Source organism: Salvelinus sp. IW2-2015, linkage group LG31, assembly GCF_002910315.2.
Source record: "Salvelinus sp. IW2-2015 linkage group LG31, ASM291031v2, whole genome shotgun sequence".
Taxonomy (NCBI): domain Eukaryota; kingdom Metazoa; phylum Chordata; class Actinopteri; order Salmoniformes; family Salmonidae; genus Salvelinus; species Salvelinus sp. IW2-2015.
This window is the reverse complement of record NC_036870.1, coordinates 19,041,645-19,065,980: the sequence shown is the minus strand read 5'-3', so window position 1 is coordinate 19,065,980 and position 24,336 is coordinate 19,041,645. Positions and strand designations below refer to the sequence as shown.

Sequence of the window (24,336 nt, the reverse complement as noted above, 5' to 3'; positions counted from 1 at the left end):
TGAAAGGTGAAAGCAATGTCTGTGGGATTTGTGCTCAACGGTCTAGTTCTGAACGTTGTGTCATGAAGGTAATAGGTTAACATTGCGCCCATGGACACACCATTTTGGCGTCAGCTAAAAATAGACCGGATTAAGCTCAAACTGAGATGAGAGAAAGAGAGCGGGATGAATTAAAGGGAACACTACTCCAAATCTAATTCCCAAGGTCCAGAGAGCGAGAGCGTTAAGAGGGAGAGTGTACGTCCAAGTACATTAGATACACTGATGTTAAACTGCAACTGTAAATTGATAATTTGTACAAATTGTTTTCAAGTTTACAGTTATTGCTGTGTTCGCGCTCTCAATTCAAATGGCTTTATTGGCATGGGAAACATATGCTTATGCACACAGACTCGTGCCAAAACAAACAGGCATTTAAAATGGACATTCCCTATTTTGTGCGTCATATGGGTCCTTGTACTACATGGTGTCGCACTTTTTAGCATCCATTCAATGGAATATGAACTATATATTTGAATATACAAAGTAGCTAATTGCTCATGTAACGCCATTGCAATTTCATCAACAGTGTATTTCCGTGCTATGACATTGAACGAAGACAAAATCAATTATAATTGAGATTAACGGCTGAATCACATCCGGACGTAATTGGGAGTCCCATAGGGCGGCGCTTAATTGGCCCAGCGTCGTCCGGGTTACGCCGTCATTGTAATTAAGAATTTGTTCTTAACTGACTTGCCTAGTTAAATAAAGGTTAAATAAAACATAAACGTCAGCTGGCTTCCTGATTTAAATACATGTAGATTAGCTAGCTGGCTAGCAAGCTAATAACAGCCTCGATTCAAGTGCGAATACAGGTATTGTACTCAACGATTTAGCTACCAATCGAGGGGTGATGGGATAAACATCAGGGGTGTAATCATTAAACCGATTCTGTTGCAAACCGTTTACTCCAAACTGAAAACTCAAACGAAAGTTTCTATTGGACATATTCGGGTAACGTTAGATCCCTCCTTTCCGTTTCGTTGTGTTTGTTTTGTTTGCTTCAATTTGGTTCTTAAGCGGTTTCTGCAATGAATACACCCCAGTAGTCTTCATGGCTGGACATTTTATGGATAAAGTACAATTTCAGACTGTATTTCTCTGTGCTCTTAGCAGAGAAACATGGAGGAGTCAGCAAGCACCATAGAGGTCACAGTGAAGACCCTGGACTCCCGGAGCAGGAGCTACACTGTCCGGGGAGAGGTAGGCTGTGACTTCTGTTGTCCACTTCTGTTTTAGCCTGAAATCCAACGGAGTATATCCGTTTGGATTCCAGGCTACTTCTTTGTAGTCTTTATGCTGTACACTTATGAGTGGGACATGCATTTATTCAGCCCTGTACTAGCGATGCACTGAGCCTGTTATTTCTCCTTCAGTTGACATTGAAGAAGTTCAAAGAACACATATCTGCGTCAGTGAATATCCCAGCTGACAAGCAGAGACTAATCTACCAGGGCAGAGTGCTGCAGGACGAGAGGACACTGAATGAATACAGTGAGTAAAAAAGCCAGCAACTATTCTATGGACACTGTAAGTAATATAAACTCAGCAAAAAAAGAAACGTCCTCTCACTGTCAACTGCGTTTTATTTTCAGCAAACTTAACATGTGTAAATATTTTTGTATGAATGTATCAACAACTGAACAATTTCCACAGACATGTGATTAACAGAAATGGAATGTGTCCCTCAACAAAGGGGGGGCTCAAAATCAAAAGTAAACGTCAGTATCTGGTGTGGCCACCAGCTGCATTAAGTACTGCAGTGCATCTCCTTCTCCTCATAGACTGCACCAGATTTGCCAGTTCTTGCTGTGAGATGTTACCCCACTCTTCCACCAAGGCACCGGCAAGATCCCGGACATTTCTGGGGGGAATGGCTCTAGCCCTCACCCTCCGATCCAACATGTCCCAGACCTGCTCAATGGGATTGAGATCCGGGCTCTTCGCTGGCCATGGCAGAACACTGACATTCCTGTCTTGCAGGAAATCACGCACAGAACGAGCAGTATGGCTGGTGGCATTATCATGCTGGAGGGTCATGTCAGGGTGAGCCTGCAGGAAGGGTACCACATGAGGGAGGAGGTCTTCCCTGTAATGCACAGCGTTGAGATTACCTGCAATGACAACAAGCTCAGTCCGACGATGCTGTGACACACCGCCCCAGACCATGACCAACCCTCCACCTCCAAATCGATCCCGCTCCAGAGTACAGGCCTCGGTTTAACACTCATTCCTTTGACGAGAAACGCGAATCTGACCATTACCCCTGGTGAGACAAAACCGTGACTCGTCAGTGAAGAGCACTTTTTGCCAGTTCTGTCTTGTCCAGCGACGGTGGGTTTGTGCCCATAGGTGACGTTGTTGCCGGTGATGTCTGGTGAGGACCTGCCTTACAACAGGCCTACAAGCCCTCAGTCCAGCCTCTCTCAGCCTATTGTGGACTGTCTGAGCACTGATGGAGGGATTGTGCGTTCCTGGTGTAACTCAGGAAGTTGTTGTTACTATCCTGTACATGTCCCACAGGTATGATGTACCAATCCTGTGCAGGTGTTACACGTGGTCTGCCACTGCGAGGACGATCAGCTGTCCGTCCTGTCTCCCTGTAGCGCTGTCTTAAAATACTCACAGTACGGACATTGCAATTTATTGCCCTGGCCACATCTGCAGGCCTCCTTGCAGCATGCCTAAGGCACATTGACGCAGATGAGCAGGGACCCTAGGCATCTTTATTTTGGTGTTTTTCAGAGTCAGTAGAAAAGCCTCTATTGTCCTAAGTTTTCATAACTGTGACCTTAATTGCCTACCGTATGTAAGCTTAACGACTGTCCCACAGGTGCATATTCATAAATTGTTTATGGTTCATTGAACAAGCATGGGGAAACGGTGTTTAAACCCTTTACAATGAAGATCTGTGAAGTTATTTGGATTTTTACTAATTATTTTTGAAAGACAGGGTCCTGAAAAAGGGACAGTTCTTTTTTTGCTGAGTTTACTACATAATCTGTTTTTTAAAACGGCAAAACAGTTGAGATTACTGAATCTCACAAACTTTGCCTTTAAAATCATTAATGGTATATTGGTGGTGGTGTTGTGAGAGCACCTTGCTCTAGTATCCTCTGACCTGCTGTTCTCTCTCTCCACTCTCATTCTTTCCTGCACTCTCATCCACTTCTCACTCCCTTCACTCTCTTCCTTTCAGATATAGCTGATAAGGTGATCCACCTAGTGGAGCGTGCTCCTCCTCAGAACTCCCAATCTGCTGGCGGGCGAGGACTGTCATCAGGAGGAACAGAGGGAGGTGCCACCACCACCTCCTCCCAGGGAGGCCCCCAGGACCGCAACGGGAACAGCTACGTCATGCTGGGAACCTTCAACCTGCCCATCAACATCATGGACTCCCAGCAGATACAGGTGAGACAAGGTTGTGTGTTGGTGTGCACTGTGCAGCTGTTTCATAGAGTATTTATTAATAGGACCCTGAAAAGCTTCTACCCATAAGCCATTAGACTGCTAAGTTTAGTCCGGGTAGCTATTGGTTAACTCTTTCACTAACTGCATTGACCCTTTTTGCAATAAATCTATTAACTAATCACATACACTGCTGATACTGTTTATCTATCCTGTTGCTTAGTCACTTTATCCCTACCTATATGTACATCACATACAGTGCCTTGCAAAAGTATTCATCCCCCTTGGCATTTTTCCTATTTTGTTGCATTACAACCTGTAATTTAAATGGATTTTAATGTAATGTCAGGGTTGGGATATAAAAAAATATCAGAAACTTTGAACATCCCACAGAGCACCATTAAATCCATTATTAAAAAATTGAAATAATATGACACCACAAGAAACCTGTCAAGGGCCGCCCACCAACTCACTGACCAGGCAAGAAGGACATTCATCAGAGAGGCAACAGAGACCAAAGATAACCCTGAAGGAGCTGCAAAGCTCCACTGCGGAGATTGGAGTATTTGTCCGTAGGACCACTAAGCCGTACACTCCACAGAGCTGGGCTTTACAGAAGTGTCCAGAAAAAATACATTGCTTAAAGAAAAAAATAAGTAAGCACGTTTGGTGTTTGCCAAAAGGCATGTCGGAGACTCCCCAAACATATGGAAGAAAGTACTCAAATGAGACTAAAATGTAGCTTTTTGGCCACCAAGGAAAATGCTATTTCTGGTGCAAACCCAACACCTCATCACCCCGAGTCAATCGTCCCCACAGTTAAGCATGGTGGTGGCAGCATCATGCAGTGGGGATGTTTTTCATCGGCAGGGACTGGGAAACTGGTCAGAATTGAAGGAATGATGAATGGCACCAAATACAGGGAGATTCTTGAGGGGAAACCTGTTTGTCTTCCAGAGATTTGAGACTGGGATGGAGGTTCACCTTCCAGCAGGACAATGACCCTAAGCATATTGCTAAAGCAACACTAGAGTGGTTTAAGGGGAGACATTTAAATGTCTTGGAATCGCCTAGTCAAAGCCCAGACCTCAATCCAATTGAGAATCTGTGGTCTGACTTAAATATTGCTGTACACCAGCGGAACCCATCCAACTTGAAGGAGCTGGCGCAGTTTTGCCTTGAATGGGCAAAAATCCCAGTGGCTAGATGTGCCAAGCTTATAGAGACATGCTCCATGACACTTGCAGCTGTAATTGCTACAAAAGGTGGCTCTACAAAGTATTGACTTTTGGGGGGTGAATAGTTATGCACGCTCAAGCTTTGTTTTTTTGTCGTTTTTGTTTCACAAATATTTTGCATCTTCAAAGTGGTAGGCATGTTGTGTAAATCAAATGTACGAACCCCCCCAAAAATCTATTTTAATTCCATATTTTAAGGGCAACAAAATACAAAAAAATGCCAGGGGGGTGAATACTTTTGCAAGCCACTGTATCTACCTCAGTTACCTTGTACCCCTGCACATCGACTTGGTACTGGTACTCAGTGTATATTGCTAAGTTATCCTTAGTCATTGTGTATTTATTCCTTGTTATTTTTCTATAATTTATTTTTACTCTGCATTGTTGGGAAAGACCTGGCAGCATTTCACTGTCAGTCTACACCTGTTTTATGAAGCATTTGACAAATACAATTTTAGATCTTTATTTCTTTGAATAAATCTATCAAGTACCTAAAATTTCTTGAATCCAAAAGTTTTAAAGGGTACCTGATGTATTTCTAGAATTGGTTGAGTGTCTAGATGATTTGAATGTATCAAGTGTAGTAGTACTAATAACGTAACTAATAACTGAATTCCTTGGCAGATGCAAGTGCAGCAGATGATGGCAGGAGTGGGAGAAGCAGGAAGGAATACCAGAGTCAGCACTGGAGTAAGTCATGTTTTTAAATGTTATTGTCATATTATATAGATTACTAATATTACTATTAAGGTATGTTCATGATTCGTCTTGTTTCTAGCGCAATGGCTCAATGGATATGCATATCAACGTTGACCAATCAGTGCAGAGCGAGCCCAGGATGAGGCTGCAATTGGCTGAGAACTTGCTAAGAGAAACCCAGTCTCTGCTCCACAGACTGGAGGTAGTTACAACTCGCATACTATGTTATGCTATGCTATTATTATGATATGCTACACATCTGTTTTCAGGGCCGAGTGGACCTTTTTAGACAACCTGTTTGTGTTTGCAGGGTCAGCCCAGCGACGTGCCATCTCGAGCCGAGCCGGAGACGTCTCAGTCCACCTCTTCATCCTCTTCCTCTACAGCTGCCACTGAAGGAGCAGCACAGCCTATGGACACCGCCCCTCCTGCCCCACCTCCCCCTCCCACCTCCTCCACCCAGAGAGAGCGACCACCCCACTCCGGGTCCAAGTAAGTGCTCAGCAGGGAACAGCAAAGCATAGAAAAAGGAAAATCAAGTAGAATCAAAACGCTTTCTCCTCTTCCGTGCCTACTGAACACACAGCTGTGTCTCTCCCTCCCCAGCCACCCCAGCCCAGCGGAGCTGGTGGAGGTGTTGTCAAAGATGAGGAGGGTGGAGGAGAGGCTTCGTCCCTTCATAGAGAGAACTCAATCCATCCTGGGGGCTGCCACTTCAGCAGACTACAACGTAAACACTACAACAATAGCAACTAGCTATTGCAACCCGTGCAACACATCACTGTTTTTTTTACTTCAACCTTAAACTCCTGTTACATTTTCATCCTTAAGAGTCTAAGCCGGGGGGTGGGGGGTCTACTAAGCTATTTGGAATTGTTTTAAGGTCGTAGCAAGGATCATCTTGTTTGATTTTGAAAGGAAGTTTTTTTTCTGGTGTCTGTCATTTGTATTTATTAGGGATCCCCATTAGCTGCTGCCAAGACAGCAGCTACTCTTCCTGGGGTCAAAACACATTAAGGCACTTCACACATGCAGATCTACAATACAAAATGTATAATACCATCATACAACAATATTACAATGTATGTGTGTACATATCTGAGAGATAAGAAAGATCAGGAAACGTTTTTTTAATGTTCTTTGCCTCTGCTTAGTGTCAAATAAGTCTCCATATATACTTCCATTAATTTTTTTCAACTCGTACCAGGGGACCTTCAGATGAGGCCTGTGTGCATCCTAGAGCAAAACTGACATTTCATATTAGTGTGTAGCCCAAACGGTTTGGACGCTACAGACAGAAGTTGGCAGATCGGCTGTACCGACTTCCGACGAGTCCCAAGAAGCTTGTTGGCCGTAGAGCAAAACGGAGAGCGTCATCTTTCCATAGAGTTTGTAGTCCAAACCGTTCGGATGCTACAGTCGATTTTGTGAGAAGACCAATTTTTGTGATATCTTATGGTCTGATAAACACCACTCTAGCTCTTTCACTCCAGTTGAGGAAGTGCAACACTGGCGGATGCATTGGATTGAGATGCATCCAATGCCAACATCTGATCTCTAGTTTAAACTGACACATTTTTATGGGGATGTTTGTATTATGCTAATTAGATTTCAGCGTGGGCGCAGACATCAACCTTAGGCGGTAAACTTTAATGGTGTCCATGAGAAAAGTTACATCATAAACTGCGCCACAGAGTACAGTGAGTATTTTTGAATAGGTCAGTCACTGTACTGTTTTGCATGAGGAAAATGGAGCCCTGAACAGACGTGAATCAATCACCACATTGTTCTTCTTTTTGTCACAGACGCAGGAGAGAGAGGGGGACCAGCACGTTCTCAACCTGGTCGGGGAGGCTCTCCGTCTCCTTGGCAACACCCTGGTTGCCCTTAGCGACCTGCGTTGTAACCTGGTCACTCCTCCCCCCCGTCACCTCCACGTGGTTCGGCCCATGTCCCACTACGGCTCCCCCGTCCTGCTGCAGGGTGGTATGCCCCACCACGTCCCGGTAGATCACTCTGCGTTTCTTCCACTTATACTCTCAGCAATTTTTGTATTTCAGTATCAGGGCCTAATGCTAACTAAACCTTGTACTTTTTACCAGCATTTAGCTGTTGGTCCTGTGCAAATTTTAAGGCCAAGTTTGGTACATGCATTACATTATTAACTTGACTTGTGTCTTCAGGGAAACCTGGGGACCACAGTGACTATGACTTCCAATGGGAGGCAGGCAGCCGAGGGCCAAGCCCAACCTTCTCAGGCCCCTGGCCCACCAGAGAGCCAGGCCCTCCCTCCACAGCCCAACCAGCAGCCAGGTCAGGGCCAGGGGGCTCCGCATGTGATCAGAATCACCCACCAGACCATGGAGCCTGTGGTAATGATGCAGATGAACCTGGATGGTGAGGGAGGGGACACATTATTATTTTCTCTTGCGCTTGGCTAGTTGTCATGCCCTAACTGTGTTTCTCATGCGTACCAAATGGTCATTACGTTAAATAATCAATCCAAACCGAGAGAGACCGTAGTCATTGTTGATCTCCTATAGGAAACCTTAAAGTTGTGTTAGCGCAAACCTGGAATGGAGCAATAGCTTGCATACCCAGTATGTATTTTCAGAGTTGTAAGCTAATGTTTTCTCCCTGGTTGTCTCTCCATTAGATTCTGGCAGCAGCCCTCAGGTCCAAGGACAACAGATCCCAATTGGTACTGGACAGCCTGGTGAGTGCTTTTGACCCCTACATTATATTCACTATGGTATATACACCAGACAGCCTTAAATGACTCCTATACCAGTCTCTTAACCACCAGGTCCCTGGGATGTTGCTGACTGTTTAATCAAGTATTTATCTCTGCTCTCAATCTGAAGGTGCCACTCCGGTCCACATCCCAGACCTTCCTCCAGAGTTCATGCAGGCCATCGTCCACCAGATCTCTCAGCAGACCGGGCAACCAGAAGCGGATGTCCCCGGGACCACCTCAGCCTCTGAACCCTCTGCCCCTACTCACCCTCACAGCCCTCTGCCCCCTGGGGCCAGGGTGGTGGTCACACACCCCTCCTTCTCCCCTCACATCCCCCAGCCTGTGGTCACCAACATCAACCTCGGGGCTTCAGTGCCCCCTGCTGGCGGACAACACAACCTGCAGGTGAGGCAAGGAAATGTAGACATGGAGAAGTCTGAGGAAGACTTTGGTCTGGGTGTGCAGCCCTGCTCTTACACGCCGGCTCATTCAACTGATCTCTTCTTCCAGGGCACACCTCTGGCTCACTCTCCCGTAACTCAGATGATCAGTGGTCTGATTGGACAGCTCCTGATGCCTGGACAACAGATGCCTGGACACCAGGGTGAGTGATTGATTGGTTGATTATTGTATTGGGTGAATGATGGGTTTTATTTTGTAGCGTTCAGTGCCATCACTGATATTTTACGTGGTATTCAAATTCTTTCTACAGATTTGCCATGTTTCTTTCAAAATACACATTTCTGGTTTGTGAAAATTAACAATGAATCACAAGTCTTCTTTTTCCCAGTTCCTCCAGGTGACCAGACATCCACCAGCTCCTCCTCTGCCTCCCACTCCTCCTCTTCATCCACCTCCTCTTCTGCGTCCTCCAACCCCATCCCTCCCCACCCCTCTGGGGCGACCACCTCTGGCCAGACCACCACCCACACCACCAACACCACCTCTGTGGGCCAGCCACCGGAGGGGTTTGCCGAGGCCAACCTAGCCCAGCTCCTGGGCTCTCTGCTGGGTGGAGCAGGCGGGCCAGGAGCCCCTGGTTCTGGAGCTAACCCACAAATCACTGTGACCGTACCTGGAGTCCCAGGGTTCTTCCAAGGCATGTCAGAATTCATCCAGGTGAGAGACGATACTATTGAACCCTATTGGTAACTTCTTGAACTCTAATAATCCATTTGACTGAAAAGTAACTCTTAGGTAATATAATCATGTAATTACACTGTTATTACGCTGTAATGAAGTTAAAGTAGTCATAATTAGAAGCTGAAGTAATTATAATCAGTGGCAGTTGAATAGTCAATTAGTTGAATTAGTCGTAAGTAGTCGTAAGTAAACTCCAGACAACTAGATGACTACAGTGTTACCCAATAGTTCCTCTCCCATTTCTAGGCTAACCAACCCATGTTCTCCCGACCCACAACCTCACCCGGCCAGGAGCCTCCCCCTGGCCAAGGCACCCCTGCCCCCCCTCAGGTGGCCCCTGGGGGTGTCGGGGACCCCTTCCTGAGCCCAGAGCTGTTTACAGGTATTGTCCAGGGGGTCCTCTCCACCATGATGGGGGCTCCGCAGGGGAACGGGGAGAGCATCGCTCAGTTCATCCAGAGACTGTCTCAGACCACCAACCTCTTCACACCTGGATCTGGGGACGCAGTAGGTGAGCTACTGACAAAAGGAAAAACCTTGTAACACTTAACTGTTGTACTGGTCTTTCACTCGTACACATACTGCTAGCACAGACACGATTGTGGCTATTTCCATGGTATTACTTGTAATGATTGGGATATGTGGTTCTTACCTAAAGTTGAATACTTTTATTGTAAGTGTCTCTGGTCAGAAGAGGCTGCCAAATGACTTGAATATACATGTAAGAAAGCTAAACATTTATCAATCTACACCTGACCTGATGGTGTGCCTTGCCACCTGTGATGTGATTGCCTATTTGGAAAAAGGGGAAAGTTTTTTCTGAACTTGTTCTTTTGACCTGCAGGGTTCTTCGGGGACCTGTTGTCTCTGGTGGGTCACAGTTTCTCCATGGTGGACATAATGTTGTTACTCCACGGTAATGCCCAGCCAATCAGCCGGATCCAGCCCCAGCTCACTGACTTCTTCAACCAGCACTACCTGCAGGGTCCAGAGCCTACTGATGCCAATATTAACGTGAGTAACTCTGCTCTACTGCCACCTGCAGTTTTGTTGAGAATCATGGCAGGAAGTTGCCACGGTATTACTTTAATTAAGACCAACATTTGTGCCATTTCACCTCAAAGGGTGTGTTCTTTATTTGATCAATCTGCTTGATGTTTAGAAACAAACTACCTTGTCTTGTCTTTGCAGGCAGCATCTGAGGACCTCATCAATGGCCTGGAGGAGTACATAACGGAGTGCTTTGTAAGACTCACTCACTCTCAAATTGTCACTATGTTGATAATGCTGTAATAATACTGTGCCCGATCTCTCTCAGGCCACGGTGACAGTGAGAGAGGGAGTGGACATCATTCAAATCAACAGCTCTTTCCTTAGACAGCAGTTCACCCGCATGGCCACGCACATCCTACGCTGCACAGGTAAAACACGCAAACCCCTTAGGTAAAATACAGCTTTGCTATACTAGGTCCTACGCATTGTTACCAAACTGGAATACTGACAATCCTATTCTAGTACCTAACAGCAGCATGACTGTACATCTGTTGCTGGTGTTGTGTGTCTCTACCTCTCTGCAGACCACACGTTTGGCCCCCGCCTGCTGCTGCTCTGCACCCAGGGTCTGTTTGAGTGTCTGGCTCTCAACCTTTACTGTCTCCGAGGGGAACAGGGAGCTCTCACCCAAGTCATCAATCACCACATCGTTAGTACACTCTATTATTTGATGGACTTCAGTGTTTCCCCTACCGGTCCTCAGGATCGTAGCCGTTCCACATATTCTCCTGTTTCACTACATTTACTTTGTCATTTAGCAGACACTCTTATCCAGAGCGACTTTCAGTAGGGAGTACATACTTTATTATATATATTTTTTTCTTGCTGTACAAGCTAGTTGCTGAACTAGTCAATGACTCAGTTGAATCCCATTGTATCTGGTAGTTTAGGTTGTGGGTTGAGTCCTGTTTGGTTTGGATGGTATAGATCTATATGTTTTCTCTGTCCACAGAGGAGGATGTCAGCAGAGGTCAACCCCAGCCTGGTGAACTGGCTAACTAGTATGATGACCATGAGACTCCACGTCATCCTGGAGCACAACCCAGTCACTGAGGACCACATCCAGCACTATGTCATCCACACACGGAGAGTAGAGCCTGAGGCACAGGCTGGACAGCAGACAGACACACAGAACATGGAGGTGAGTGATTGTGTATAGAGTTACATAGGTTAGTCTTTCCAGGTGGTGTTATCTGAGGCTTATAAGGATGCATGCTTGGGCACACCTAGAAAAATATCTGGTAATTCCATGACATCAGCAAGGAAGTTCACAGCTTTGAGGACAGGTTAATCTTCATACAGTACAGCTAACCTTCGCTCTCTATCACTAGATGGCTGAAGGTCTGTCTCCGGCCCCAGCCACCACAGCAGGGGCTGCCATGGTTTCATCAGGGGACAGACAGGAAGTTGAAGCGTCCCCCGGGGTGACCACCCCCTTGCGGAGAGCATCATCAGGGGAGATCGGAAGAGCCGTTGCCATGGCAGCAGGAAGAAGGGAGGAGTCTGTAGGAGATGTGGAGCCCTGGGGAGCTGCAGTGCCCCCTGTAAGGGGCTATGCTTTACTGTTTAGGGCAGCGTTTCCCAAACTCTGTTCTGGGGACCTCAAGGGGGGCACATTTTTGCCCTAACACTACACAGCTGATTTAAATAATCAACTCAACCTTTGGTTATTTGAATCAGCTTGGGAAACCTGGACCGAGTTTGGAAATGGCTGGTTTAGGGGTGAAGTGCCTTGCTCAAGGCACAATGTCAAGAGATGGCATTTAGGATGCCTAGAATCCCACCAGATGTAGTATTTGAACGTGTGACTATACAGTTACAGGCCCACCTCTTCAACCTGTTTGTGTTCATCAGGAGTGGGTTCCTATCATCAGACATGACATGCTGTCTCAGAGGAAGATGAAGACTCAATCCCCTCTGTCTGACGCATACCTCCACGGGATGCCTGCCAAGAGGAGGAAGGTGAGTGTGGGGGGAGGGGGGGGGGCTTCATTACTGTCACTGTGCTTAAGACTGCCCATGGAACATTCTTGAAGCAAATGCCTGAACTTTCCTGGTTATTCTGACTTATCTCTAAAGCAAGTGAGAGCGAAACATCAAATAAAAATGTCATACCGACTGAACACACCTCTGGTTAGTGTTGACCTGTTACCCCACTCACTCAGACTCACCAGGGTGAGGGCCCTCAACTGTCCCTGTCTGAGGCAGTGAGCCGGGCTGCCCGGGCTGCAGGAGTCATACCTGTCACTAGCCCAGATAGCCTCCAGGGGGAGCTAGAGGAGCCAGAGCTGCAGGAGGCCTACCAAGAACAGGTAACTACGGCCAGTGTTGCTTTCTAGAGGGTGCAACATCCCCAATCAAACATACATTTGTAAGGAAGAGGGCAAAAGTTTAAAAAGTAAATAAACAGAGCCCAAACTTCTTTCTGGCTCATGTTCACTCTGAAACAGCAGGGTGAACAAGACTTGGAAGTGTGTCAACGTCAGACTAGCAGGCCCTAACCTTGACTCGTGTTTGTCTCAGGTGAGGAGTGACATCAAAGAGAGAGTGAGGGATGACCAAGACTTCAGCTCCCAGCGTTTCCCCAACACACACCAGGCCTTCTCTCTAGATGACTCTTAAATCTCATTGGTCCTCAGGCTTGTCAACAACTCCATCTAGCTAATCAGTTTTCTTCCTGGATGACTTCTAATCTGATTGGTTACCACACCTGTCAATAACCACATCTAGCCAATCACTCACAACCGTGATGTATCCAGGGGTGTGTATCATCATGTCAGCTTGATTCGGGACATTTCTATCTTCAACATGTAACGTGCCCCAGACTCCATTCTGCAACATTCCCTGCAGGTCTCATATCCAATGAAGGGCAAAGAGAACACAAGAGACATGACTTGCTTAGACCCTGCTTTCTCATTGGCCTGCCACGGAAAATGCCACTCATTGAAAACCGAGAAGCGCTTTACAACCTGTCTGTCATCTGTCAATGGAAAATGTCAGTCTGGAATCTTCCCCCAAAACCAGGCTTTCTCATTCCTAACTGGTTGTCATCTGTATGTCCTGTTGTCCTTATGAGGCTTCAACTTGTAAATGAGCACAAATTGTACATTGTATTAAGAATGTGATGTAGTGATAATGCAATAGCTTTTTCTTAAGTTAATAAAGTAGCAAAACCTTTCCATAGGCTTTTGTTTTGTTTATTGCGTTTAGCTCGGTATCCCCACTAGAGGTGAAAGAAGCACTAGCCTGCTTAAACCAGACTGAACTGTGCTTATAAGTAAAACAATGGTGAGTGTAGTATTCAGTCTAGTGTAACCAGGCTATGATAACTATTTACTTTCAAAATAGGATGTGAGTGGTTTAGATGTTAAGGGTGATTGTCATGTCATCGGTGACATTTTGTCTAGCTGTTTTAAGTGTATGACTACGGAGCTCAATGGTTGTTTAGCCGTCATAACTGCCATAATCAGGACCATGATAAAGATAAACCTTGTTATATGCCTCTGTTCTTTCTAGAAGCTGACTGTTGTGAAAAGTTGAATGCTTTATAACTTGAACGTTGCGTTGAAATAAACATTCAGTCAATGTAGAAATGCTATAGGAAATTCCTCGACAAACCACTTCTGCAGTGTAGGGCTAAATTAGTGACATACAGGATTTATTTTTTAAACGACTAACCATTCGGATCTTTCTGAAATGCTTAAGATTGAATATGTCTGGCAGGATGATATAGGATTCAGTCAAGGACAGCAGTAGGTACACACAACATTGATTTGTTTTATTCACACATAGACATAGCCAGGTTTCACACCAGATGTGGGTTATTACAAATAAGTGAGTTAAATCCTAAAGTAGCAACCACGGCACTAGATAAGAACGATTTAATTCAATCTGATTTATTTTTTTCTTCTGAAGTCACAGATAACACTACTTGAAAGGGGTCGTAACACCTTTACAAGTGTTCCAGTATCATTCATGACTAATTTATTCAACATCAGGTGTTATGTATGCCCCCTTCAAGTAAATGTTAGAGTATTAATGGTAGTGCTAGATCTAACACGTGGCATGCTGTCACTTAGTTTGAGAACGCATATATTGTAATCTCAAACACATGTTGAGTGAAAGTGTAACAATGATACAGAGGAAGCTTGAGTTGCATTCTTATGACACGTACAGACATTCAATATCCTACAATTAAATTTTTTGCTACTTATAACCATTAAACTGACATTCCAATCAAGAGTTGTTCAGGTGCCACTTGTTTTTCCATCAGAAAATAAAGTGTCAGTACCGAACTGGCAAATTCACATATTTTTTGAATCCAGAGTCCTATATGTCATGCAACTGTGTTGCAGTCTCAGTGTCAGGGACATGAACCCTGGTTGAGCTGAGGTCAGTTCCAACACTTACAGCAGGCCAGGCAGTCTGCAGCTGCCTCTCCTGTCCCTCACAGCCAGTTAGCCATCCAACACGGAAGGACAATAGCAGTTTAACCAGGGTAGGGTGGGGTTGTTTGTGAAAGTTACGTCTCAATGAGGACATGAGATTTAATGCTCTTCAAAATAAGAGTTATGAGAGATTTTGCAGTGTATGTCAAAGTATTTTTGTGAAGTTTGTACAGGGACAGACAACATCATGCAACCTATTCAACGACTTTCCACTGGTACACAGATCATAGGGTCTGTTAGGAAAAAGGCCTACTTTGAATCATGGTGGGAGGCCATAGATAATAGCCAGGCCAACTGGCTATATAGAATGTGGTCTCGTCTCTCCATATAAAGACTCCTTGCCTCAATACGGGGTTCCTTGGGCTGTGTGCCAACTGTTACATCAACACATTCACCAGTGCAAACTATTCAAAGGAAACCAGTGACATGTGTTCCCAGGCACACTCAACTGTCCATAGGCTGAGGGCACATTAAACACAAAATGACTGATTGATTTCAATAATGATGAATCCATTTAACTTTAATGTTAATCTGGCATCAATTGTTTTTAAACAATGCTTTAAAAAAATAAATAAGCATTTAACAGTCTTCATGTAATGCAGTGAAAATAGGTTTGTCCAATAATATATGCCATTTAGCAGACACTTTTATGAGTAGCAGGCTATGTAGTGTGAGCGTATAGGCCCAGAAGGTGGTTCAACATCACACAAGCGCTGTGCAATCGTTTGTTTGTGCGTTAACAAGTAACTGACTCAAGGTATCGACTCGACTTACTGGATGAACTGAAGTCCTGGATTGCATATTAACTGGATTGCAATTTCAACTGAAGTAGTAGCTGCTATTCTATTGCTGTGTGAGTCCAGAGAGAGAATGGTTTTGGAGGATATTTTTAATTTATATATATATATATATTTATTTTCAGAGCAGGCATTGTATGGGTGAATAGGGACTTTTTTTCTCAACAACACCGATTGCCTGTTTCCCCCTCTCCCAGTTACTTCTCTCATGGTACACACATGCTCGTTCCAGACCCTCCATCTCTATCAGTCTCGGCCTTGTCGGAGGTAGGAGAGCAGGGGGGGCATGAGGTTGAGGGCTGGCCGGTGCTCCTGGACCCCCAGGGACACGAGGGCTCCCGCTAACAGAGTGGTCACCCCGGGCAGGATGGGCGGCTGGGCTTTCATCACCTGGAGGAAGGCGGGAAAACAATACTCAGCAAGTTTGAGGTGATCAGTTTAGGCAAGGCACAGAACCTGAGGGTATTTCTTAGCTATTTGTAGGCATTTCTATTTCAGAGACAGAAAACCACATGGCCACTGACTTTTTCCACTTTGTGACAATGTATGAGTCCATCATTGCCAAGGTAGAAGGTAGAGAACGCATCATATGACCTGTTGAAAGACAGTGTTTATTAGAGTATGACTGATCATAGAGAACTAACAGTGAAGAGGAACATTGACCAAAAACACTATCCGTTCCACACAATACCAAATTAAATCAATACATTTCTGTCTGAACATTGTGTAAAGTTAAACAGATCCCAGTCAGGTTTCTGTACCTGTAGAGGTCAGTTTTGTCCTTGCGGTAGAATCTCAGCAGCAGAGAGAGGAAGGGCAGTCCTTTGACACTCCACCTGGCCTTGATGGTCCTGTCCTCTGGGTGCTTGGTCAGTTTCAGTACCTCTAACCGGGCCTCAGCATAGTAACAGAGACACAGCAGCCTCCACAGAGACAGGCTCAGCTGGTACAGAACTCTGCCCCTAGAGGATAGACACAGTATAGCTGTATTATAATATATGTTTATGCGTGTAGTTACATATGTATAAATATCAGGGTTCGAGTCAATTCCATTTCAGTTCGGGAAGGAAACTGCTAAGTAGACAGAAAGTAGCATTTACCTGGTCTTGGCATTTAGAATACAGTTGACGAACTCGATATCATTTGTGTACATGGTGTAGTCATGACTCTTCATAAAGAAACTAGGAAGCTGAAAATGAAAATCAAACAAATGATCATCAATACTAATAACTAAATAGCAGTGTATGCCATCAAACAGCCATCCCCTAACAAACCCCTCTTCTCCTCTCTTACCTCAATCCTCAGCTTTTCATACATCAATGCCAGTTTCTCCTCGTCCTCCCTCTCTCTGTCGCTGTGACCCCCCTCTACTGTCTTTCTCTCTGCATAACTACTATACAGAGAGGTGTGGAGCAACATTGACAACTCCTTCTCTAGTCCAATCATATGGCTCGATTTGTTCCCATAACCAGGCAATGGCTCCATCCCAGGACAGTGGAAGCAGTAGAACCTAGATCCATACATAAATGGAGCTGGACATCTTTCTGTCTCAAACAGGCTCCGAAATGATCCTCTCTCCCTCTTTTCTGTTTCCGTCTCTCCCTCGTTCATCATCGTCTTGGAACCTTCAGTCTGAACCTTAGTCGTCCCAACACTGATGTCATCCTCTCGGCTCCCGTCCACCGTGGTCAAGGGGAAGAGGAACTCCACGGGCCTACTGAGTCCTCCCGGAGCCAGGAGTTCACCTAGTTTAATCTGCCCAAATAGAGGCACCTCCACCAGGGTGTGCTGGCCATCACACTCCCCAGGGCCAGGCTGCACCAGCACACACAGGCTGACTGTCTCTTCCCAGTCCTCGTCCAGGTCCGGGGGCCTCTGGCTGTGGGGTTGTCCCTGGCTGGCATGGTGGAAGGGGTGTGACAGGGCCAGATGCTTGATGTTCTGGTACCTCAGACTGTTGGGGGGAACCAGGGCCCATGATGTGCTGCTGAGCGACCGGATCTGTCCACTCCACTGCACATCCATCGCCTGCAAATTCAAGTAAAGATTTTCCATAAGGTGCTCTTATATAGCCTGGTCCCAGATCTGGATCCAGCCTTGCTCTTATTTAAATATTTAATGAATGTAGACCTGTCTGTCAAGACAATACCTGAGCAAGACTCCAGCACTGTTGCTTGACTGGTTGCCTGTTGCCATGGCTCCTCACACACCCCACCCACAAGGCGACGCCCCCTCTACAAGCAGCCATTCACAAACAGGGGGTATGTGTAACTCCAATCACCAGGGGCATTATTCCACAGCAACCCCAAGGAAGGACCAGCGCTTTTTGGTCCCCTCTCGATCCCAAATAAAAAATCTAGATGAAGAGAAGGGGTTAGGGTGGGCCATTGAGGGTGAACAGTCATTTTTAGACCATCATCTCAATGATATGTTCATATGATCATATGGCCTGGTGCGTGCATGTGTAGGCTACTCAAGGAACAGTTGTGAGTTCATGTGTAGGATGCTAGGCTGTAAATCAAGACCTATATGACCTACACTACTGGTCAGAAGTTTTAGAACACCTAATATTCAACTTTTAACTGAATGAAGAAAACAACACAACAAACACTGTCTTGTGAGTACTTTGACCCTACTTAAACTCTTTTGGAGCGCGAAAAAGCTATGCCAGTAGCATATGACAGTGAGTGGCGTAAACAGCAAACCACAAGATCATAATTGCTACTCAGACGTCTTGCCCTTCCAATAAGGCACTGTAATTTGCTACATTTTAACTCGACAACCACCTATAACTAGGAGCGAATATCGTTTTGTTTCTTCTACAACTTTAGAACCGTGACCTTGATACATATACCGTAAGCAGTCTCTGCAGTGTACTGTTAACCGTGTCAACATTTGTTGATTTCTTGTCCTAAGGTTACAACAACCGATATTCACTAATGATTACAGAGCCAGAATACACCAAGCACAGTTCCTTCTCGTAGTTTCAATTATATACAATACTATGACGTACCATTTCCCATTTGAGACTTTAATAACATGAGCTCGAGCTGATTTACAACTGTTGGTAACCCAGTGGGATTGGTTGGTTTGAGTGACAATCTTGTAGGCACGACCAGAAACAAAATGAATCATGCTTCAACTTTGAAGTTGATATGTATGGAAATACATGAATTGATTTATGAATATAGGGACCACTCAATTTAGTTAAAAAACGCAAGCTAACGTTAGCTCGCTACCTAGTTAGTTGATATGCGAGTAGTTAGATCACCATGGTTAACACACTCCCGTGATTAGCATATTGTGTTAGCTAACGTTAGCTATCTAACAGTAACATGCATACCTGCTGTGTCAGAAGCGAATTGGATCGAAACTGCGATTAGTCAGTTTAGCAATGACCAGATAGTAAGACAATAATCCTCAAAGTCAGGGGTTTTACTTTGATATCCCACGTAATGTTTCGAAATGGGAAGTTATCAAGCGTTACACAAATGTCATTCCATCTCCCAATGTCCTTGTCCAGCAGCAGCTACACGCCTCACGCAAGCGTAGGAACGTTTCTAGAAGAAAAAAACACCCACACGTCATACACCTGCGTAGCGCTGATTGGTGGAAAAAATGCATTTCATTAGATGCAGAATGAATAAATCGATATCAATCGTTATCAATAAATGTTATAAAATTATAGGCAATATTTTGTATATTTTATATTTGTATATTTTGTATATAGTAATACATCGAAATCTGCTGTACATTTGTTTTGTAGTTATTTTTCTTGACTACCTTTTTAATGAAACTTTCAAGCCATATAGTGAGAAAATATATAATTCTGTAAGACCTATCCTATGCATGCAAAAACATATTATTTCACTATTAAAAGCTTTTTTGCTCGCTAGCGACTACAATTCTTGGACAAACCTACCAGTGGCGCTGTGAAATATTGCTTTACTCATTATTCACACGTCAACCGGAGACTGAAACTCAGTGGTGCTGTCGTTACGTCTTCGAATGGAAAAGTCTCAAGCCGCATGTGTTGTGATAAAACACTTGTTCTTCTCTGACAGCCACTCTTACCACCGGTTTCAAGTTTTTTTTTTTAAGACAAAATCGTTGGTTTTCTGTTAATATCCGTATAAATAAATAGCAAAAAATGCCCAAGAAAGCGAAAGAAGACGCAGAATGGGAAGGAGAAGAGAGAGCAGTAGCACCATCAGCGGTGGCAGGTATCTAATTGCTGCCAGCAACTAAGCTAATGGTTACAACTGAGTCTTTTCCAGCCGTTACAATAGACTGTTAGCTAAGATAAAACGTTGTTAGCTAGCTAATGTGCCTCAGTCAGTGATCTTTGATTAACAAGTAACTGTCCTGGCTGTCATGCGATATGGTGTATTTTGACAACATAGTGTGACATTAGTGATGGTTCACTAGCTAGTTGGAAGCTACGTTCGTTAACAGCTTGCTATCAATGCTGTGAAAATGATGCAGTGCCATATTTTTTAACTAGGCAAGTCAGTTAAGAACAAAGTCTTATTTACAATGACGGCCTACCAAAAGGCAAAAGACCTGCGGGCTGGGATTAAAAATAAAAACATATTAAATAAAAATATAGGACAAAACACATCACGACAAGAGAGACAACACTACATAAAGAGAGACCTATGCCGACAACGTAGCATGGCAGCAACACATGACAACACAGCATGGTAGCAACACAACATGCCATGTAATTGTGTCAGACAAATTATTCCTTGTTCTCTCTACTTGACAGCTCGACATTTAAAATGGTGACGGGTCGTTTGAGGAAGAGTAACGTTAATAAACTCGGGGTAGTAGCTAGTATTTAATTTATCATTCAAGTCATGAAGGCTAGATAGTTAGGTCATAGCTAGTATGCATTGTTTGAAGAACTGCTGTGTTGCCAAAAGTCATTCTGAAAATGTGCCACCCCTACGCTCCCCTTGTAAAAGGCGTTGCCTCCCCTCTGGCTCATTTGGCCGCTCTCTTTTGTCATTCAGTGGATCCATATGTTGATGACCAACTTGCTCATCTTTGTACCTCCAATTTATCTCCCCTCTTTTCAGAAAAATCAGTAAAGAAAGGAAAGAAGGATAAGAAGGGGAAGAAGAGTGTGAGTAGTTATACCTCAAGTGGATATTTTGAGTTAGTTGAATGTGGCGAGAAAGAAAATGTAATCGGCAATGTGAACATTTTAATAAAATGTGTTAACATTGTTCTCACACAGTTCTTTGATGAGCTGGCCACAGATAACAAAACTGAGAAGGAGGATGAACCTGTGCTGAAAGAGACTCAAGGAAAGCAGGTAATTCTATTCCTTAACTACTACAGAGATATCATATAGGCTATTTTAAGGTGGATTAATACTTTCTGCAATACTGTATCAATAACACAATGTCCGGGGATATATTGACATGAATAAATCTACCTTTTGCATAATTTTTTTTGTTGTTGCCTCCTTCCCACCCAATTTGCTCTCTTGAAAGACAGTAGATGAGCTTGAAGCGTTTGGGGAGGTTGGTTATATGTAGCCACTACTAGCCAGAGTGGTAGCTAGCTTGCAGTGTCAAATCTACAATGCATAGAGAACCATGATATATATACAGTGCATTCGGGAAGTATTCAGACCCCTTGACTTTTTTCCACATTTTGTTACATTACAGCCTTATTCTAAAGTTGATTAAAGTGTTCCCCCCTATTCTATTTATTTAACCTTTATTTAACTAGGCAAGTCAGTTAAGAACAAATTCTTATTTACAATGACGGCCTACCAAAAGGCAAAATGCCTCCTGTGGGGACTGGGATTAAAAATAAATACAATATAAATATAGGACAAAACACACATCACAACAAGAGAGACACTACCTAAAGAGAGACCTAAGACAACAACATAACAAGACAGCAACACATGACAACACAGCATGGTAGCAACACAACATGACAACAACATGGTAGCAGCACAAAACATGGTACAAACATTATTGGGCAAAGTCAACAGCACAAAGGTCAAGAAGGTAGAGACAAAAATACACTGCTCAAAAAAATAAAGGGAACACTAAAATAACACATCCTAGATCTAAATGAATGAAATATTCTTATTAAATACTTTTTTCTTTACATAGTTGAATGTGCTGACAACAAAATCARACAAAAATTATCAATGGAAATCAAATTTATCAACCCATGGAGGTCTGGATTTGGAGTCACACTCAAAATTAAAGTGGGAAAACCACACTACAGGCTGATCCAACTTTGATGTAATGTCCTTAAAACAAGTCCAAATGAGGCTCAGTAGTGTGTGCCTCCACGTGCCTGTATGACCTCCCTACAACGCCTGGGCATGCTCCTGATGAGGTGGCGGATGGTCTCCTGAGGGATCTCTCCAGACCTGGACAAAAGCATCGCCAACTCCTGGACAGTTTGTGGTGCAACGTGGCGTTGGTGGATGGAGCGAGACATGATGTCCCAGATGTGCTCAATTGGATTCAGGTCGGGGAACGGGCGGCCAGTCCATAGCATCAATTCCTTCCTCTTGCAGGAACTGCTGACACACTCCAGCCACATGAGTCTAGCATTGTCTTGCATTAGGAGGACCCAGGCCAACCGCACCAGCATATGGTCTCACAAGGGTCTGAGGATCTCATCTCGGTACCTAATGGCAGTCAGGCTACCTCTGGCGAGCACATGGAGGGCTGTCGCCCCCCAAAGAAATGCCACCCCACACCATGACTGACCCACCGCTAAACCGGTCATGCTGGAGGATGTTGCAGGCAGCAGAACGTTCTCCACCGTCTCCAGACTCTGTCACGTCGTTCACAGTGCTCAGTGTGAACCTGTTTCATCGTGAAGAGCACAGGGCGCCAGTGGCGAATTTGCCAATCTTGGTGTTCTCTGGCAAATGCCAAACGTCCTGCACGGTGTTGGGCTGTAAGCACAACCCCCACCTGTGGACGTCGGGCCCTCATACCACCCTCATGGAGTCTGTTTCTGACCGTTGAGCAGACACATGCACATTTGTGGCCTGCTGGAGGTCATTTTGCAGGCTCTGGCAGTCTCCTCCTTCTCCTCCTTGCACAAAGGCGGAGGTAGCGTCCTGCTGCTGGGTTGTTGCCCTCCTACGGCCTCCTCCACGTCTCCTGGTGTACTGCCTGTCTCCGGTAGCGCCTCCATGCTCTGGACACTACGCTGACAGACACAGCAAACCTTCTTGCCACAGCTCGCATTGATGTGCCATCCTGGATGAGCTGCACCCTACCTGAGCCACTTGTGTGGGTTGTAGACTCCGTCTCATGCTACCACTAGAGTGAAAGCACCGCCAGCATTCAAAAGTGACCAATACATCAGCCAGGAAGCATAGGAACTGAGAAGTGGTCTGTGGTCACCACCTGCAGAACCACTCCTTTATTGGAGGTGTCTTGCTAATTGCCTATAATTTCCACCTGTTGTCTATTCCATTTGCACAACAGCATGTGACATTTATTGTCAATCAGTGTTGCTTCCTAAGTGGACAGTTTGATTTCACAGAAGTGTGATTGACTTGGAGTTACATTGTGTTGTTTAAGTGTTCCCTTCATTTATTTGAGCAGTGTACATCATACAAAGCAGCCACAACTGTCAGTAAGGGTGTCCATGATTGAGTGTTTGAATGAAGAGATTGAGATAAAACTGTCCAGTTTGAGGGTTGGTTGCAGCTCAGGTTGGTTGCAGCAAACTGAAAAGAGGAGTGACCCAGGGATGTGTGTGCCCATCAATCTACCCACAATACCCCATAATGACAAAGCAAGAACAGGTTTAGACATTTTTACAAATTGATTAAAAATAAACTTAAATATATAATTTAAATAAGTATTCAGACTGTTTACTCAGTACTTTGTTGAAGCACCTTTGGCAGTGATTACAGCCTCGAGTCTTCTTGGGTATGACGCTACAAGCTTGGCACACTTGTGTTTGGAGAGTTTTCCCAATCTTCTCTGCAGATCCTCTCAAGCTCTGTCAGGTTGGAAGGGGAGCGTCGCTGCACAGCTATTTTCAGGTCTCTCCAGAGATGTTCGATCGGATTCAAGTCCGGTCCCTGGCTGGGCCACTCAAGGACATTCAGAGACTTGTCCCAAAGCCACTCCTGCATTGTCTTGGCTGTGTGCTTAGGGTTGTTGTGCTTTTGAAAGGTGAACCTTCACCCCAGTCTGAGGTCCTGAGCACTATGGAGCAGGTTCTTTTTTTGTAAATTCTTTATTTAAAAAAAAATATTTTTCCCGTGGTATGGTTTTGGTAGTTAGTCTTGTCCCATTGCTGCAACTCTCACACGGACTCAGAAGAGGCGAATGTCGAGAACCGTGTGTCCTTCGAAACACAACCCATCCAAGCCGCACTGCTTCTTAACACAATGACGCTTCACCCGGAAGCCAGCCGCACAAATGTGTCGGAGGAAACACCCTACACCTGGTGATCGTGTAAGCATGCACTGCGCCCGGCCCGCCACAGAAGTCGCTAGTGCGCGATGGGACAAGAACATCCCTGCCGGCCAAACCCTCCCCTAACCCGGATGACACTGGGCCAATTGTGCGCCACCCCATGGGTCTCCCGGTCGTGGCCGGCTGCGACAGCCTCGACTCAAACCCAGAATCTCTAGTGGCACAGCTAGCACTGCGATGCAGTGTCTTAGACCACTGCGCCATTTGGGAGGCCCCGGAGCAGGTTTTCATCAAGGATCTCTGTACTTTGTGCTGTCATGTGGCTGTCGTGCCTTTTACTGAGGG

The 24,336-nt window shown here is 44.9% G+C and overlaps 3 protein-coding genes across 9 annotated transcripts in view; 2 read left to right on the top strand and 1 right to left on the bottom strand.

The window, feature by feature from the left end:
* Window positions 1-482: 482 nt before the first annotated feature.
* LOC111956131 (large proline-rich protein BAG6-like) lies at window positions 483-13,499 on the top strand. 6 transcript variants are annotated; one of them, XM_023976580.2, is made up of 24 exons: window positions 483-857; window positions 1,156-1,245; window positions 1,419-1,536; window positions 3,242-3,453; window positions 5,313-5,378; window positions 5,467-5,589; window positions 5,698-5,879; window positions 5,994-6,117; window positions 7,193-7,393; window positions 7,571-7,784; window positions 8,044-8,103; window positions 8,252-8,529; window positions 8,635-8,728; window positions 8,915-9,243; window positions 9,559-9,778; window positions 10,112-10,281; window positions 10,459-10,512; window positions 10,586-10,688; window positions 10,845-10,969; window positions 11,273-11,461; window positions 11,652-11,864; window positions 12,175-12,282; window positions 12,486-12,632; window positions 12,844-13,499. In XM_023976580.2, exons 2-24 carry the CDS (start codon window positions 1,165-1,167, stop codon window positions 12,940-12,942), a joined length of 3,510 nt encoding a protein of 1,169 aa, XP_023832348.1. In that variant the 5' UTR covers window positions 483-857; window positions 1,156-1,164; the 3' UTR covers window positions 12,943-13,499. The 6 variants fall into 6 exon arrangements, with proteins under 6 accessions (XP_023832348.1, XP_070292510.1, XP_023832345.1 ...); XM_070436409.1 differs by having other exon boundaries at window positions 484-708; window positions 9,514-9,778; XM_023976577.2 differs by having other exon boundaries at window positions 484-857; window positions 1,159-1,245; window positions 9,514-9,778.
* A 578-nt stretch (window positions 13,500-14,077) lies between these two features.
* Window positions 14,078-19,115, bottom strand: LOC111956133 (uncharacterized). 2 transcript variants are annotated; one of them, XM_023976581.1, is made up of 7 exons: window positions 18,909-19,115; window positions 17,715-17,921; window positions 16,859-17,593; window positions 16,666-16,754; window positions 16,327-16,527; window positions 16,090-16,159; window positions 14,078-15,955 (listed from the first exon to the last, which is right to left on the bottom strand). In XM_023976581.1, the coding sequence occupies exons 2-7, from the start codon at window positions 17,811-17,813 to the stop codon at window positions 15,812-15,814; spliced, it is 1,338 nt and encodes a 445-aa protein (XP_023832349.1). In that variant the 5' UTR covers window positions 17,814-17,921; window positions 18,909-19,115; the 3' UTR covers window positions 14,078-15,811. The 2 variants fall into 2 exon arrangements, with proteins under 2 accessions (XP_023832349.1, XP_023832350.1); XM_023976582.2 differs by having other exon boundaries at window positions 19,005-19,113.
* A 427-nt stretch (window positions 19,116-19,542) lies between these two features.
* LOC111955746 (ATP-binding cassette sub-family F member 1-like) overlaps window positions 19,543-24,336 on the top strand; it is a 35,501-nt gene continuing 30,707 nt past the window's right edge. Inside the window, 3 exon segments of the mRNA XM_023976057.2 lie at window positions 19,543-19,788; window positions 20,647-20,693; window positions 20,808-20,885. Of these exon segments, the coding sequence (XP_023831825.1) occupies window positions 19,716-19,788; window positions 20,647-20,693; window positions 20,808-20,885 (198 nt within the window). The 5' untranslated portion in view covers window positions 19,543-19,715.

Bases quoted from the DNA above. Each gene is read 5' to 3' on its own strand.
- LOC111956131 (XM_070436409.1), top strand. From the start codon at position 1,165: ATGGAGGAGTCAGCAAGCACCATAGAGGTCACAGTGAAGACCCTGGAC. The intron at 5,880-5,993 runs GTAAGTGCTCAG...CTCCCTCCCCAG, and splicing joins CCACCCCACTCCGGGTCCAA to CCACCCCAGCCCAGCGGAGC. The intron at 10,513-10,585 runs GTAAGACTCACT...GATCTCTCTCAG, and splicing joins AGTACATAACGGAGTGCTTT to GCCACGGTGACAGTGAGAGA.
- LOC111956133 (XM_023976581.1), bottom strand. From the start codon at position 17,813: ATGGCTGCTTGTAGAGGGGGCGTCGCCTTGTGGGTGGGGTGTGTGAGG. The intron at 16,528-16,665 runs GTAAATGCTACT...TCTATCCTCTAG, and splicing joins ATTCTAAATGCCAAGACCAG to GGGCAGAGTTCTGTACCAGC. The intron at 15,956-16,089 runs GTCAGTGGCCAT...GCCTTCCTCCAG, and splicing joins ATTGTCACAAAGTGGAAAAA to GTGATGAAAGCCCAGCCGCC.